The following is a 17326-nucleotide window of genomic DNA, read 5'->3' as shown; positions in this document are numbered from 1 at the left end:
GAAAATTTAAAAATTAATAAAAGATTACAATTAATATAATATTAATACAAAGAAATTCCTCCATTTTAAAATTCAAACACCATTTTGACATACCATAATTTTTTAAACTAGAAAAAGGAAAAAATATAGTAAAAAATTAAATTATTATCATTTTATTATTGAAATTTCAGAAAAGGTCCTTGGTAATAACCGGGTGAAGACAATCGATTAAAAATGAAAACAGATCCTCCCTCCATGGAAGCCATCTGACCTTCCACCACTAAAGTCAAGGTAGGTATTACGTCATACAGTATGACGTCATGGTGACCATCTTGTTTTCGGCTACTGGAGGCCGCCATCTTGGATTATACTATTGTTTTCATCTGCTAGATTATTCTGTCGCCATATTAGTTTAATTTTTACTTGCTAGAGTGCAGTAATAAATTGTTGTCAGGTGGCCTACTATCTTGTTGGTGATCTCGGCCGCCATTTTGGAAATATGTAATTTTTAAGCTATATATTCAGTAAAAATTCCAAAATTCATCAAAAAAACTTGTTAAATAATTATTTTTCTATTCAACTCCGTTCAATCCTTGATGGATGCAAAAAATTTAATTTTAGGTTAAAAAATTATATTCCTTGAGGTGCGAATAATTTCCTGCCCTAAGCAAAGATACATCGTTTCAAATTCATGCACTATCGGCATATGCCTACATGAAAATAAAATTGGATAAAAAAACGACTATTTGTGCCTTGCAAATCTCAAAATGCCGACATAAATTTTCATTTAGTGGTTTGCTACGAACATAAAGATATTGACCATTAACACCAAGAATTAAAATGTTATAAAAGCTATACAATTAAAACCGATCTTAAGAGACTAAACAGTGCTGCTCAAAATTGCCAAAAAATATTTACTCCATTTGATACAAAATTGTAAATTGGCCTTTCTAGAACTGCTCTTATCGGCTTATAATTTATTATGGCTAATACCTGAACAACTCAGCACTATAATTTGAAAGTGATTATCTGCAGACCTACGTTTAAAGTAGAGCTCAGTAATTTTATCAAAATAAACAATTATTAAATTTTGGACTTGTGTCTAAAATCCACTGCTTACTATTCGGTTGCAGTAAGCATTGCTGCTGTCCTCGTTCTTGGTCGGGTGTCTGGTGTTAGCACCACTGATGTCTTCCAAAGCGAGTGTGCAACTCATAGTCGCCACTTGGCACGGGTCCAGCAAGAGACGAACTCCCGGATTGTCACGTCCCGTCATCACAGCCTGGGCCCGTCGTCGTACTTCCAGTAAAACGCCGTCAAGAACTCGCACTGGGGCTCCAGTCCAATGCAATTTTGGAACACCGCCGTGTTCTTCTGATGTCAGGGACTCCTCCACTTATTCGTACTCGTACTCGTTGGAAGTCGTAGATGTTCGGAATGGTCGGCAAGTCACCACTCATATAGACGCACCCCAAGTATGTGTTGCTCGTTCACCGGGAACTGACACCAGAAATTTTACTACTCACCACACCCCTGCCTACACCTTATTCGTACTTGGTGTTACCAGTTCTTCAATGTTTTCATGCATTACACAAACTCACCGAGCGAGTATACGCTCGATGACACTAGACTATTCCCCGAAACCATCGGTACTGTTGTGCGGAAGCACATGTAACAGTACAACACAAACATTCTACGATAAATGCGTAAACAGTTTAAATCCACATGTTTACTCACTCGGAAATTATGATCTCCACATAACACAAAAATACAAACGCCCAAAATCAATCCTCGCGCATCGCCCCCCGTAGCGATGCGCGATTGGCTAAGCAGCCGGCCAATCACAGCCGCCTGCGACGGCCGAGGCCTGACCCCAACCACGTGGTTTCGGACTGGTGGGTAAAACTCACACATACACTTGTATTGCTGGCAGTTCGTCATAAATAGATTAAGTATTTAGCTGTTATCACACTAAAAATTTCGCGTTAAACATGCGAAACTTCTCCCCTCCACCCCGCCCCAGACTACACACACAATCGCCATAAACAAACCATAGTGCAAGATTCAAAATAGTGCAAGGCATGCAGGTGTATAGATTGACTCCCTCGGGTTCTATGCCTGTCTTGTTAGTACTGACCCTCATGCCTGATGGCATGGATCGCCTGGCAGGCCTCACCTGCAGTGCTGGCTCTGTTCTGAAAGGCATGAGATTTTGAATTACAGCTTAAATAAATAAACTATATATTTTCTTTCTTCTAAATTTAAGTGGGCTGGTTGACAGCCCAGCGGGAAACGACGAAAGTCGCCCCCGAAACAACAAGTGCCATCCCAAACAATGCCGATAGCAATGTCCAAGCCCCCAACCCCCTACATGTTAGAATCTTTTCTACTCTGTCTAACTCTTCTTCCAGATCCATCCTTCTGTCTCCCGTAAGCCACCTGCTTGATTTTAATGCATGCAATTTTTTCATCCCGCATGTTAGAGCCCACGGTTTTCCCTGTGTCTATGCAGGTTTCACCTGGGCTCAACTTATCTAGTTTTAGTCTAGTATAGTCAGTGAGGGGAGTTAGCCATGGCGCCAATCGCTGCCATGGCTGGCCAATCCCCCTCCTAAAACATGATGCATGCTACCCCTGCATGCTTAGAGCGTATGGGCTTCGGCCTGAGACGCACTTAGTCTCCCTCCCTTACCCGGAACCCTCCCCAACACACTTAGTTTTTAGTTAGGTTAGGAAAAAAATAAGAACCTCAGTAGGTAACGGCTCCTTGATGATGGCGACTGCAATGTTGACCGAAACGTCGGTGAATTATTCGTCTAGAACACAGTTACAACCCAGAAGCCAAGATACTTTATCCATATCTTATTTAAAACCTTTGTGTGAAAAGATATAATCTTTTCCATGTTTTATGAGATTTTGCCTAAATTATTTGTTTTAATGGAAATTGTAATAAAATTAAAATATTGATGTGTTTTTGTTGAATTTGGTAGAGAAAAAGGTAGCCATTTTTTTTAATTTATAAAGAACCTGTATTTGTTTTTAGGATAAATAAGGAATGTCTTAAATTACCCAAGAGTTTAAATTCGTGTTAAGAATAAATAAAATCTATACAATTTTACAAGATAATTTTTTTGATCATGGATGGATATAATGCATAATAACTGCACAAACAACAAATATATTAAGTTGCAGAAACATCCATTATTTTGAACTGTTATAATATGAAATGTCGGACACATCTTGTAGGTAAATGTCACAAATGATGTGTTAAAGAGGTAGCTGAACTATCTAGCAATCCTGAACTGGAACACACAAGACAGATTGACAGATAAATGGGATAATCTTCAAAATAATTCGTGATTTGAACCAAAAGTTTTGGTAGAGCTTTTTGAGACAGTTTTAAAACTTATAATTTTGCTGTCGTGGAGCACAAGACTACATTTATAGATTGACATTGTTTTAATTTATGAGATATGATGGTTATAATATTGATGACTTTAAGTTTTATCAGTGATTCGTGGGGAAAAATTTAGAATTTTATTATATTCTCTAAATTACATTATTTATGATAATACATGACCAAACTTTAAAAATTTAATAGAATATTCTTACTTGTGATTTAGGATTTTTTCGAGACTTCAGTACGTCTCTAATGAGAGCAATGGCCTCCATGTTGAAGAAAACACGCAGATTAGAGAAGCATTAGGAGGTTTACAAACATGCTATTACGGGTCGTGACTCTTCTTGTAAGGTGGGACATGGCTGGGACCCCGCAGTGCAACCACAGCTGCAGACAAGTTCCAGCCCCGCCCACTGTGGGCTGTCCAGGACTACCTGGCTAATGAGCGAAATGTGGGGATTCACTCCCAGCTAGGCGTGCGCCTTAATGATAAATGGTGTAAGTCAGAATATTCGTGTGATGTTTTACATAACTTATTTAATTCTCTCGATGGCCATGTGCTCAAAGGCGTATGTTTTCCAAACTAGAGGTACATGCATTAACGGTTCTATGCACTTCGTGTCCAATGAATAGTTTATAAAATTTTTAATTGAATATGTTGATAAGTACCATATCAACAATCGTAGGTAATGGCACATCAACCTTACATGCATGAGACAGAGCGGTACTGGCACTGTCTAGGAACAAACAGCCGAAACAAGGATGACCTAATCCAAGATGGCGACCTCCATAAGAAAAAATTAAGATGGCAGTACAAACATAATTCACGATGGCAACCCTGATAAGACCAAAACCTTTTGGTGGCTGTGATGTCATTCAAAGCCTACTTCCAACAGACAACAACAATATGGCCGCTGTGACATCAGAATCGAAGTAGGTAAGTGGTTGTAATTTTATAATTCAATATGGCGGAAGTGACGTCATAACTCAATATTGCGGAATGTTTAACCACAATGGAAACATCAATGTATGTGAGATGAGCACTTGATTTCAAAATGGCGGAAAGCAAGATGACCAGTGTATTCAAGGTCGAGTGCAAGAAGATTGTGGTAAAAGTCAAGGTCAAGGTGAAATGTCAAGAACTAGGTAGAAGGTCAAAATCAAAGGTCAATATCAATGATAAACCACAATGGTCAGGGTCAAAATGGTGATCATAATGAAAAGTGCAACGGTGATTTCATAATTCAAGACGGTCGACGTGATATCGCATCCAAGATGGCGGTCGTTCCCTCTGGCGCCGGACCGGATATCCTATAATAGCCTTTTTAGTCCCCATATTCTGCCTTGAACTTTTATACATCAGTCTGAAATGAACTTTTTGTCATAAATGTATCTAACCCCTAGTAAATAATAACTAAATTGACTTTCAATAACATATTTCAGAGTAATGGCTAATTGCGTGTATTTATCTTGACCATTTATATAGTTTTTTTTATTGGAAACCGAAAATACTAACAGTTCAAATGTGCCCACCGTGAATGAGTTTCCATGATGATGTGGATATACATAAAAGGTTCAGCTTAGCATTGTTCTTAAAGGTGTTCTGAGCTTGGTGCGGGAAGGTAACGCGGCGATAAGCAGTGATTGCGTTGCAACGAGCCGTAAAGCAGGCTCTCATGGCCGCGCAAATGTGCAAGGCGCGCCCATGAGCCAAGGCCACCCTGTTCCCAGGAGACCGCGACGCCCGCGGGCCGGGAGAAAGCGAGTTGCGGCGGGCAGTCGCTCGGGAGCATGGCGCAGCCGCACAAGTCGCCCGCGCCCCAGAGGAGGTCCTCCGAGGACCAGCCGCGAGACGCAGGCGCGGCGGCGCAGGACCTGAGGCACCTCAGAGAGTGGCTCGGCAAGCAGCCGCACCTGCCCGCGGTGGACGGTGAGTGCGCTCGCGGCGACCACGAGGTCGGACACCGTCTGGATCGTGTCCAGAGACCCGTGAAATCCGCGGATTCATTTCGCGATGGGATGGAGTCCAAGTACTTTTGTCATTATTTTGCTTCAGTGATTGGGCCACAGTTTATCTGAAGGACTCTGGGCCAATGAAAAAAATCTTCAACAGAAGAATTAGCGAATCGCGATCATTCCAGTCACACAGGTGTTACACGAGTCGGTAACCAATCAGCAGATGTAATTTGCACGAGTGCATAGAGGATCATGGAGTCTATCCTTTGGGGATTTGAAATCGTGAATTTCACGGGTCTCTAATCATGTCACATCCCAACAAGGCGATAAGTGCTCAAGCTGGGTCAAATCCGGTTAGAGTGGGCGTTTCTTCCAGCTGTTTCAGTTCTTATCTCTCTTTAGTAACCACCATTATATAATATCTATTGTACCACAATTTACAATTACTAAAAATAAAAATTAACACCTATGTGCTCTTTTGTTTTTTCGAAAATGGGTAGCTGAATAAAATAATGAGAGGTAAATTAAAGAAATATTAGTGAACAAAATCGAAAATCGGTGGCATTCTCGAAAAATAATCTCTATTGTACCTCCGTTTCCTGCAGTATCATTTAAATAAAGTTATTATTTAAAACTGTTTAATAGCCGAAATATTAATTTAATTTAAATTGTGTATGCTTTCTCCTTATCACTTAACACATACTTACAAATAATAACACAATCTTGTTTAAATTTACTATCAAGGAAATTTAAAGATGAATCCAAACAAAATTATAAATTAGTTCTTAATTATTCGCGAATTCTTCTTTCCATATAATTTTTAAAATAGCAAAATATTATTAGTAGTATATATTAGTTCCATCTGGCACAAGAGTCGGAGTAAGAATTGAGGATGGGTTCAATGAACGAACGCCATAATGTCACGGCGGCCATCTTGGTTGACCTTGACCTTTGCTTTTGACCTTGACCCAAGCGGCCATTTAAGATTCTGCAATTTTGGATTCCGCCATTTTAGGTCGACCATTTTTTTGCAATTTTGTTTACTAGAACCATTCGCCATCATAGAAACGAATATCCTCTCCAAAAACGTTGCAATTTTCGTTATGGTCTCCATCTTCGGTTCTAGAACGTTGCAATTTTCGTTTTAGCAGCCATCTTGAATCCTTATGTTACCACCGCCATTTTGAATCTGATGTCACAATCACTTTTTTCGAATGTTATGTCTTACCGCCATATTGTTGTCGTCTGCAGAAGGCCACTATCTTAAATGACGTCACAACCACTATCTTTTTTTTTGTAATCCGTTGGTGGCTTCCATCTTGGATATTAACATATTTATTTCTGCTGTTTGTTCCTAGAGAGCGCCATCATCGCTCTGTCTCATGCACGTTACGTAGTAGTTCGACTACATGCCAATGTTATTGTTATCCTTATTGACATATCAAATTATTATTTTTTATACAAAACACATTGGAACAGTGGTGTTTCAAACCATGACAGCTCGAACCTCTGGATTGGAAAACATACGCCTTTGACCGGACGGCCATTGAGACATTTACCAGACCGAGAATTAATTAAGGTTTATTAAAAAAACTGTCATATTATTACTTGATTTTTATTTTTATTTTAAAGAAACAATAGAATTAGCTGCTATAGGACGTTGCAACCATATTTATTTTCGGTACTTGCTGCCAGGAGCAATAGTTAACACACATCGCCTGCTAGTGTGTGCTGCCACCATATTGTTTTCAGTAATCGCTACAAGGAGCGCTAGTGTCATTTAGTACTCGCGGTATTTACTAGAGATCGCTGCCACCATATTAAATTGAATTTTACCCACTAGAGTGCAGTAATTATTTATTACCTTGGCCTACACCATCTTGTCGACCATCGTGGCCACCATAATATAAATACGTAATTATTGACCTAGAAATACAGAAAAAATTCCAAAATTCATATTAAAAAATCAGAAATTAATTAACTTATTCATTCGATCGATGGCATGCTTGTGTTGAACCTTGCTCGTTACAAATATTTTCTTCTGGGTAAAAAAAATATTTATTCAATTCAATAAAATGAAAAATTAAAAAAAAAAATTAAAATTACTCATCTGCCACATTCCACTAAGATAATAAATTTATCACCATTAAAAAAATATGTAATTAGTTTGCGATTAATTTGAAAAAAATCCCAAAATTCATCAAAGACAACTATTTAATTTACTGATTGTTTCGATCGATTTATATCCATGGTTCATTCTTCGACCAATGCAAAAATAAAATTTAATTGAATATTACGTGAGTTTTATTAAAATCACATAAATTTTATTAAGAAAACCACAGATGCAATAAATTTAACCCCACAACTTCTTTTACAAAAAAAATATTATGTAAATCCCACAGGTACAATAAAGAAGCAAATTACTAGCTGTTCTCGATTTATGCAGTCTTAGAAAACAAAGCGAGTCATTTGCATATGTTTTCAGGGCAGTTATACATCCGTCGATTAATCAGACACGTCCAGTCAGCAAGCAGGCACGACCAGTTATATAACCAGACTTAGTCAGACTAGCACGACCAGTTGATGGCCAACCACATCCATTTCCTGGATAGGCACATACAGCCAGTAGCCAAGATGCCTTATTTTCATGTTTAGAAAACACTTTAAACAGAACATAGAAAATGTCATCATATATACCAGGCATCTTCAAACCACAAGGCTAATCATGAACTGAAATGACGAATGTGCTCAAATCGCTTCAACTGCACCATTTGCTTCAACTACTCCAAGTGCTCCAATTGTTTCAAGTGCTTTAACTGCCCAAGTGCTCTAAGTACTCAAGCTGTCCCAATTGCTTTAACTTGATCAAGTGATCCAAGTGCATTTTGCTCGAACTTGTCCCGATGGCTGAAATAACTTTATTATTCCAGTAAGTTTTATTAGTCATTAGTATTGATTTTTAATCTTTATGATAATAATAGTTTTAAGAGAACTCAGTCTTAAGTTAGATATCATACTTATCAAAATGAAACACAAAATTTTAAATTCAAATAATATTTATTGTTTAATTTAATAGGCATGCAGTTATAAAAGTTATTACTATATGAAGCCAGCTTCCCTCACTTCTTTGAGTATGTTAGCTATCTAATTTAAGGTGTAAATATTTTTCTCCACTAAGATAATTCAGCAGCAGTCTTAAGCTGACGAAATTATATGCTATGATCTTCCCATGATGTGTAATCAATCGCTTCTACAACAATCATTTTCAATACATGTTTTTATTATTAATAATTTTATGATCTCTGAAGTCTTCCATTTTAACACCAGACTAACAGTCAATATCATCTTCATCCCGGGGACAATCACAATCTTGATCAGGATAAATTATTTCAATAAACTGTTTCTATCGTTTCTGTGTCAGTTCTTGATCACAGTCTTTTATCTAGTGAGTTTCAGGTACATTACAACAGTCTTCTATCATGTCTGCTCCAGGTGTTTCAGTACAGTATTCGGTATTGTCAGATTCATTTCGTTCTGTATTGTTCACAATTTCATGGAGGCAACTAGATTTTTAAATAAATAGCTTTTCATTTCCAATGAAGAAGCTACTGCCTTTGTAAATTTTCAATTTTAAATCATTAGCGAGTTATAGGATAGTATTTTGAGCATTAGCATTTTCACATACTTCGTGATTATTATAATCGTCTTCTTATATTTTGCCTTCATTCCACTTCCTTGGGGTTGAAGACCCGTCCTCAACCTAAGCTGTGTGGCACCGATTTTACGATGTTTTTTTTTCCAAGAAATGTCTTCAAACGGAGGCCGGTACCATTGAGAAAAAAACACCTCTCGCTGCAAACATCAACTCTAGATTAGAAAGTTTATTCCCAAAAATAACAAGGTAAACAAGACGTGCCCTGCATATTTAAAGTTTAATTCAAAGGAATGTGACTTCTAGGACCCGAATTCGCTGCTCGGCTCCTCCAAGGCAGATTGTCTCAAGCAGATGGTGGCTTTTGTCTGATGGAATACAATCCCTTGCAACAAGACAGGCTACCAAAGAGGCCACCAAAGTTTAATTCAAACTAAAAATAACCTAATGCGTAGTTCTTTACAATGTGGCAGAGCATTAACAACAAAAGAAGAAGTAAATTACCTAAATTTGTTTTATTTTACTCTCTTAAAAACACACACAATTTAATAAACAGTATAATAACTAAATTTTCCATACATCAGATACTTGAAAAATAATGTTTTTACTTTTATATTGTGTTTAAAACAACACAATCCAAAATATATTAAATTAATTATAAGCCAACAAGGCAACACACCTACACTTGCCAGGATAAATAACAAATATCATATAACTTCTAATACCGGTGGTTGGAGAGCTAAATAAAACAAAATTGGGTGCGTGTACTTATGTACGTGCGTGAGAAGAAATACTTCTTTGGCATCATTAAAAATAGTTTTTAATTGCATGCAAATAATTAATTACAATAAAATAATAAAATGGATAGAAGAAGATAGTCAACACAGTCAATAAAGTTCAGTTTAAATTATAAAAATTAAATAAATAAAATTTAGACAATAATATATTTATGACATAATTTGTACTTAATATTATAAGATGCTAAATTTTTAATATTAATTATTGATTATTAAATATTTTAAAAGAACATTAATACAATTAATGATAAATACAAAAATTAAATTTCAGTTTATTAATTTTTTAAATATAATATTTTTTCATAATTTAATATTCGCTTTTAATTTTTATAAAAAAGTTTTCATTACATTTGTTCATTAATTTTTATAAATATTTATTATTTATTCAACTTTATAATAAAAATAAAAATTACTATTTTAATTTGATATTTATTTTAATTTTATCACAAATTTTTTATTACATGTTTTATATAATTTATTTTTTTATTTTGTAAATATTGTTACGATCGCGCTTGGCTGCAGTGCTTGGCATCGCCGCGCTCGTTCAGCCTGTCTGCGCCCCCTCCCACCCGCATCCTCTCCCTGGTATCTCGTGTCATACTATCTCGCGACATCCTGACCTTCGCAGCGCGCACCTGCCTCATATCGAGTTACTTAAAAGAGGCCGCACTGCGGCATAAAAGGACTCAGACATGTTTATCGGCGCGTTTTGTGGGAACCCGATGCTTGTTGCGTTTATCGGCGTTCTTTGAGCAGCCGCCGCGTCCTTCGACAGGACTCACAACACGTTTCTGGGCATTTCAACGGCGAAGGTCGCGCGATATCTCGGAGACATGCCCGATTGTTCTGGACGGGAAACCAAGGGCTATATAAGGAGGTGGGGCCGACCTTCGAGTCAGTCTGAGTGAGTTACAAGTGTTCAGCCGGGAGTCCTCCCGCGGCGGAGTTTCCGCGCGATAGTGCTGCGGGTGCGGCAGGGTGGCGAAGTCCTTGGACGAAGGTTCCAGGGCAGGGAGTGAGTGAGTTCAGTCGACATGGGAGTTTTCCCGCGGCGTAGTTTCCGGGCGATAAAGTCGCGGGCACAACGGAGTACGTGAAGTTGCGAGCGAGGAGTCAAGTGGATCCTCGGCGAAGTGGAATAGCGTCGTCGGCGGCGGCGGAGTGTGGCGACGGAGTCCCGCGGCGGAGACCTACGAGTGGTGCTGCGGCGAGAGTTACGCCAGAGGTGCGGCCCAGCGAGGTGTGTGGAACGAGTGACTGGGGAATAGACCTTTCTTTAAGTGTAATTAATTATTTGCCATTTTAGAAGATTTTTGTAATTGACATAAGTAGTGGCAATTTTAAAAACTGTGTAGTGTAATAAAATCTTTAATTGGGCTATCCTTTACGAACCCATGGTAAATTGTAACAATATTAGGTAAATAACCAATAATAAATATTTATCATTAATAATTTAATAATATTTAGTATTAATTATATTAAAAATAATATTTTAAATTTTATAAATAAATAATACATACGAATGGTTAACCTCAATTATATTGGAGCACTTGAAAAATATACAGGCACAATTTTTTTTACTAATATTTACGAATAGTAAATAATATTAATCAAAATATTCAATTTAAATCACTACTAAATATAAAATTATCGTAATTATTGACCTAGAAATACAGAAAAAATTTCAAAATTCAATTTAAAAAATCAGAAATTAATTAACTTATTCATTCGATCGATGGCATGCTTGGGTTGAACCTTGCTCGTTACAAATATTTTCTTCTGGGTAAAAAAAATATTTATTCAATTCAATAAAATGAAAAATTAAAAAAAAATCAAAATTCCTCATCTGCCACATTCCACTAAGCTAATTAATTTTTCACCATTAAAAAAATATGTAATTAGTTTGCGATTAATTTGAAAAAAATCCCAAAATTCATCAAAGACAACTATTTAATTTACTGATTGTTTCGATCGATTTATATCCATGGTTCATTCTTCGACCAATGCAAAAATAAAATTTAATTGAATATTACTTTAGTTTTATTAAATATCACATAAATTTTATTAAGAAAACTACAGATGCAATAAATTTAACCCCACAACTTCTTTTACAAAAAAAAAAAATATTATGTGAATCCCACAGGTACAATAAAGAAGCAAATTACTAGCTGTTCTCGATTTATGCAGTCTTAGAAAACAAAGCGAGTTATTTGCATATGTTTTCAGGGCAGTTATACATCCGTCGATTAATCAGACACGTCCAGTCAGCAAGCAGGCACGACCAGTTATATAACCAGACTTAGTCAGACTAGCACGACCAGTTGATGGCCAACCACATCCATTTCCTGGATAGGCACATACAGCCAGTAGCCAAGATGCCTTATTTTCATGTTTAGAAAACACTTTAAACAGAACATAGAAAATGTCATCATATATACCAGGCATCTTCAAACCACAAGGCTAATCATGAACTGAAATGACGAATGTGCTCAAATCGCTTCAACTGCACCATTTGCTTCATTTACTCCAAGTGCTCCAATTGTTTCAAGTGCTTCAACTGCCCAAGTGCTCTAAGTACTCAAGCTGTCCCAATTGCTTTAACTTGATCAAGTGATCCAAGTGCATTTTGCTCGAACTTGTCCCATTCGCTGAAATAACTTTATTATTCCAGTAAGTTTTATTAGTTATTAGTATTGATTTTTAATCTTTATGATAATAATAGTTTTAAGAGAACTCAGTCTTAAGTTAGATATCATACTTATCAAAATGAAACACAAAATTTTAAATTCAAATAATATTTATTGTTTAATTTAATACGCATGCAGTTATAAAAGTTATTACTATATGAAGCCAGCTTCCCTCACTTCTTTGAGTATGTTAGCTATCTAATTTAAGGTGTAAATATTTTTATGTCCGTCAAGTGGGCCCGGTCATATTTCGTCGGGAATAATTTTTTTTCAAAATTCGTTAGTGCTACGTTAGTGCTGGTAAGTGCCGAAATTTGGTCGTTAGTGCTCCAAAATTGCAACTTTTATGGCCGATTTAGTGATCCGGGCTGGCTTGACGTCAAGCTGGCCCGGAAACAAAAGAAAAAGGACAATATGGAAAATTCAATGAATGCATTCGTTAGTGCTACGTTAGTGCTGGTTAGTGCCAAAATGTGGTCGTTGATGCTCCAAAATTGCAACTTTTATGGCCGATTTAGTGATCCGGGCTGGCTTGACGTCAAGCTGGCCCGGAAACATAGGAAAAAGCACAATATGAAAAATTCAATAAATGCATTCGTTAGTGCTACGTTAGTGCTGGTTAGTGCAAAAATTTGGTGGTTAGTGCTCCAAAATTGCGACTTTTATGGCCGATTTAGTGATCCGGGCTGGCTTGACGTCAAGCTGGCCCGGAAACATAGGAAAAGCACAATACGGATAATTCAATAAATGCATTCGTTAGTGCTACGTTAGTGCTGGTTAGTGCCGAAATGTGGTCGTTAATGCTCCAAAATTGCAACTTTTATGGCCGATTTAGTGATCCGGGCTGGCTTGACGTCAAGCTGGCCCGGAAACATAGGAAAAAGCACAATATGAAAAATTCAATAAATGCATTCGTTAGTGCTACGTTAGTGCTGGTTAGTGCAAAAATTTTGTGGTTAATGCTCCAAAATTGCGACTTTTATGGCCGATTTAGTGATCCGGGCTGGCTTGACGTCAAGCTAGCCCGGAAACATAGGAAAAAGCACAATACGGAAAATTCAATGAATGCATTCGTTAGTGCTACGTTAGTGCTGGTTAGTGCAAAAATTTGGTCGTTAGTGCTCCAAAATTTCAACTTTTATGGCCGATTTAGTGATCCGGGCTGGCTTGACATCAAGCTGGCCTGGAAACATAGGAAAAATCACAATATGAAAAATTCAATAATTGCTTTCGTTAGTGCTACGTTAGTGCTGGTTAGTCAATTTGGTGGTTAGTGCTCCAAAATTGCGACTTTTATGGCCGATTTAGTGATCCGGGCTGGCTTGACGTCAAGGAAAAAGCACAATACGTAAACTTCAATGAATGCATTCGTTAGTGCTACGTTAGTGCTGGTTACTGCCGTTAATGGTAGTTAGTGTTCCAAAATTGCAACTTTTATGGCCGATTATGTTGTAATAAAAATGCGACCCAAAACTATCTAATATAATTACTGTAAATGAAAGAAAATATTGATTAGGGGCAACTGTTGTAACTTTGTATATTTATTTAAAGGTAATATATCAGTGTTGCCAGCTATAAGTACTTACCTTGTGTCAAAACTCCCTTGGATTCTTTTAAATAAAATTTTACGTGTATTAATTCAAACGTTTAACCGACTGTCGGACTCATACAGTCATTATATACATCCCAAACCATTAGTCGCAGAAGTTAGGAAATTAAGTTTTAACCATTCATTACTAGGTATTAAAATATAATATTAAGATTTTATGTTCGTAATTTACACGTTATAAATTTCTTTTTGAGCAAAAACATATGTATATACATACATATTCTTTTATACATAGAACAGCTTAGTTAAGGGAACGAAAATAAAAATAAATTCTATTTAAAATAAAAGAAATTGTCCAACATCAGGTCACAGAATTAACTTTAATATTTTTTTATTTTTTTATATCTATACACTATACTACTTCACAGAGGACACCACAGTTCCGATATCATAATTACAAATGTTGTTATTAAAATACAATTGTGTTATATAACTTCACATAAATACATTTGGTGTTTTAAGAGTATTGGGGTCCTAGAATTTTTAATAAACATCAGCACTTTCGGGAACGTTTTTTGACAGCAAAATGGCACACAGTGATATAATTTTCGAAAAATTTCAAGTATTCCCATATTTCCCTAGAAATATTCCTAATGTCCTTTTTTTAAAATAAGAGTCACAAAGCAATTACGTATCCTATTTTTTTTAATCCTGAAAAGCCACAGAAAAAGGCCAAAAAGAAGCCACAACTTCACGATAAAAACGCTCAGACGCAAAAAAAATCATCTGTTACCAGTATGCTTACACAGTTACGCCCTTTTGTTATTATTTCGCTTTATAATCATACCTATGATTAATTTTGTAACCAAAGGTCTTACGTCCTCCAAAATACACATTTATTGGCTGAACAACATAAATATATGTGCAAATCATCCATTTTATAACAACATGCTTCATTTCGTAACTGAACGACTTACGCCCTTCAAATTTCCTACGCAGATGTCCATTACAAATACACCTACACAAAAATCGTCCATTTTAACACAAGTTGCTCTAAAAGCATACCCTATCCTAATTTCGTAACCAAAACATTTATGCCCTTTAAAAAATTAATATGCAAGGCCCAGTTACACATACACTCATGCATTAATAAACCATTTTTACACAACATGCTCTATAATCGTACACATGCATAATTTCTTAACCAAAACACTGAAGCCCTTCAAATTTAATACGCAGATGTTAATTACAAAAATGCTTACATATTTGTTTCTAAATACTTGTAAAGTTAAATAATAACCAAATAACTGATGGATAGATGGCTTTGAAGTTTAAAAAGCATGTGTTAATACAGATTGAATGAATTTATGGCTAATTTTTTAATTGTATCTTTTTGTGGATTTTCATGATGATTAAGTGATATTTAGATATATTTTTTAAAGGGTAATTAGGGAAATTTTTAGGAATATATGGAATAATCGTAAAACAGTACATAAAATTATGCAAAATTTCGGATATTTATAGGCATATATCATTAATAGATGTGCGAAATTCATTAATATTTGCTCACGATTAGTCTAATGTATGATGCGGATATGTATAATTTAGTGGCCATTTCTGCAATTCCAACACGACCACCAGCTGATTTCAATAATCCTCAGTCTCATGTTGCTCCGGAACATACTTTTCCTATTTGCTTAATTAAAATTTAAATAAAATCTTAACAACACTGCACAAATTTGGAAAGTCAACAATGTCTCACCACAGTTCATTCTACAAAATATAATTTATCCCATCTTCTCTATCGCCAGTTGTTATACCTACATGTCACATATATGGGAAACAAGCCGTTACTCATTTTGTGACAAAAATTGATTCGATATATAAAATAAAATGAACGTACACAAATACATTTTATATATCCATTTTTAATTCAAAATATTTATTTATATGTATATACTTTAAATTACAAAAGTTGACATAAAGTAAAGTATATTAGGGCTACTGTTCTGAGAAAATATTAATTTTATTGCAGAAACATAGTAGATGAACATGGAACACAACAAGCCCGTGATTAAGTACCTCGATATCGCCTGAATATAATTTACAAATTTGGAGTTAGTCTGTGTGAAAGAACAATTCATAAAATGTTTCGACATATTTAAATGGCGTACACAGAATGTTCCAAGAGCGGTATGTCTAATCCTACATGATATTCTCAAAATGACATGAAGATAAAATCTTAAAATCACACACACACACACACACACACATATATATATATATACACTTAGTAAAGCTTCTATTTCTAGGTAACCTTACTTATAACCCAATAGTGCCGAAATTTGGTCGTTAGTGCTCCAAAATTGCAACATGATTTCTACCCGTTAGAGATTGCAACCACCGAGTAATCTTTGGGAGCGGTCTTACCAGAGGCCGAACAACAGCTGCCTGGGAAGATGTTCAGAAAGCGCGAGGCAGATCACAAAGGCACTGCCAGTTTGAGACACATCAATCTGGAAGAGTCGGCTTCTACAGAAGTATCCAGACAGCAGATAGCGCCGGAGAAACTTTTCGAGGGGAGGCGCGGGGTGCATGTCGGTGACACTCAGCAGGTGCAGGGTATCAGCGCCGAGGTAGGTTGGATGAAGAGCAGGGGGAAGGCGGTTCGCTGGCTGTGATATGTGGAGACGCGCGGTCACGCCGCGCTACTGCAGACATGTATGTATATGGTTTCAAGTTTGAAAACCGAGAAACCGAGATTCTTTTAGTTCATTTTTTTCATCATCTTAGAGAGAGAGAGAGAGAGAGAGAGAGAGTGAGAGAGTGAGAGTGAGAGAGAGAGTGAGAGAGAGAGTGAGAGAGTGAGAGAGAGAGTGAGAGAGTGAGAGAGTGAGAGAGTGAGAGAGAGAGTGAGAACCTGTATTTTTGAATGTTTTAATGTTCCAGCATTATCTTCTAGAAACTTTACCTTTTTGGAGATAATTTTTCGGATACATTGCCCTTCTTTGAAAATACCGCAATAATATTTTTTTTTCCCTGGACAGATGTATCTTTGCTTTGAAGGCGGTCGGGGAAACATTTTATGCCATGTTGTAAAAGCGGTGCGTGCCGTTTTCAGCCGGTCAACAGGAAACGGGAAGGATCATAAGCGATTTTATGACCATCTTGCCCATCCTGCAGTCCTGCGTGAAGAGGTTTGGCGTCAGTAGTATATTTGAAGCAGTGACTGGTGAACGTATTAGCACTCCAGAAGAATTTTTCGACGAAAGTACATCAGTGAACATGTAACTTCTGCAAGGTAAG

General features: G+C 36.6%; 1 protein-coding gene across 1 annotated transcript in view; it reads left to right on the top strand.

Moving 5' to 3' along the window:
- The first annotated feature begins 5090 nt into the window (after positions 1-5090).
- LOC134531691 (uncharacterized) overlaps positions 5091-17326 on the top strand; it is a 187360-nt gene continuing 175124 nt past the window's right edge. The window contains exon 1 of the mRNA XM_063367501.1: positions 5091-5309. Coding sequence (XP_063223571.1) covers positions 5171-5309 — 139 coding nt within the window. The 5' untranslated portion in view covers positions 5091-5170. The remainder of the gene's footprint in view (positions 5310-17326) is intronic.

This window comes from Bacillus rossius, chromosome 5, assembly GCF_032445375.1.
Source record: "Bacillus rossius redtenbacheri isolate Brsri chromosome 5, Brsri_v3, whole genome shotgun sequence".
NCBI lineage: Eukaryota > Metazoa > Arthropoda > Insecta > Phasmatodea > Bacillidae > Bacillus > Bacillus rossius.
Note: the sequence above shows the minus strand (reverse complement) of the source record. Positions and strands in the feature narration are given on the sequence as shown.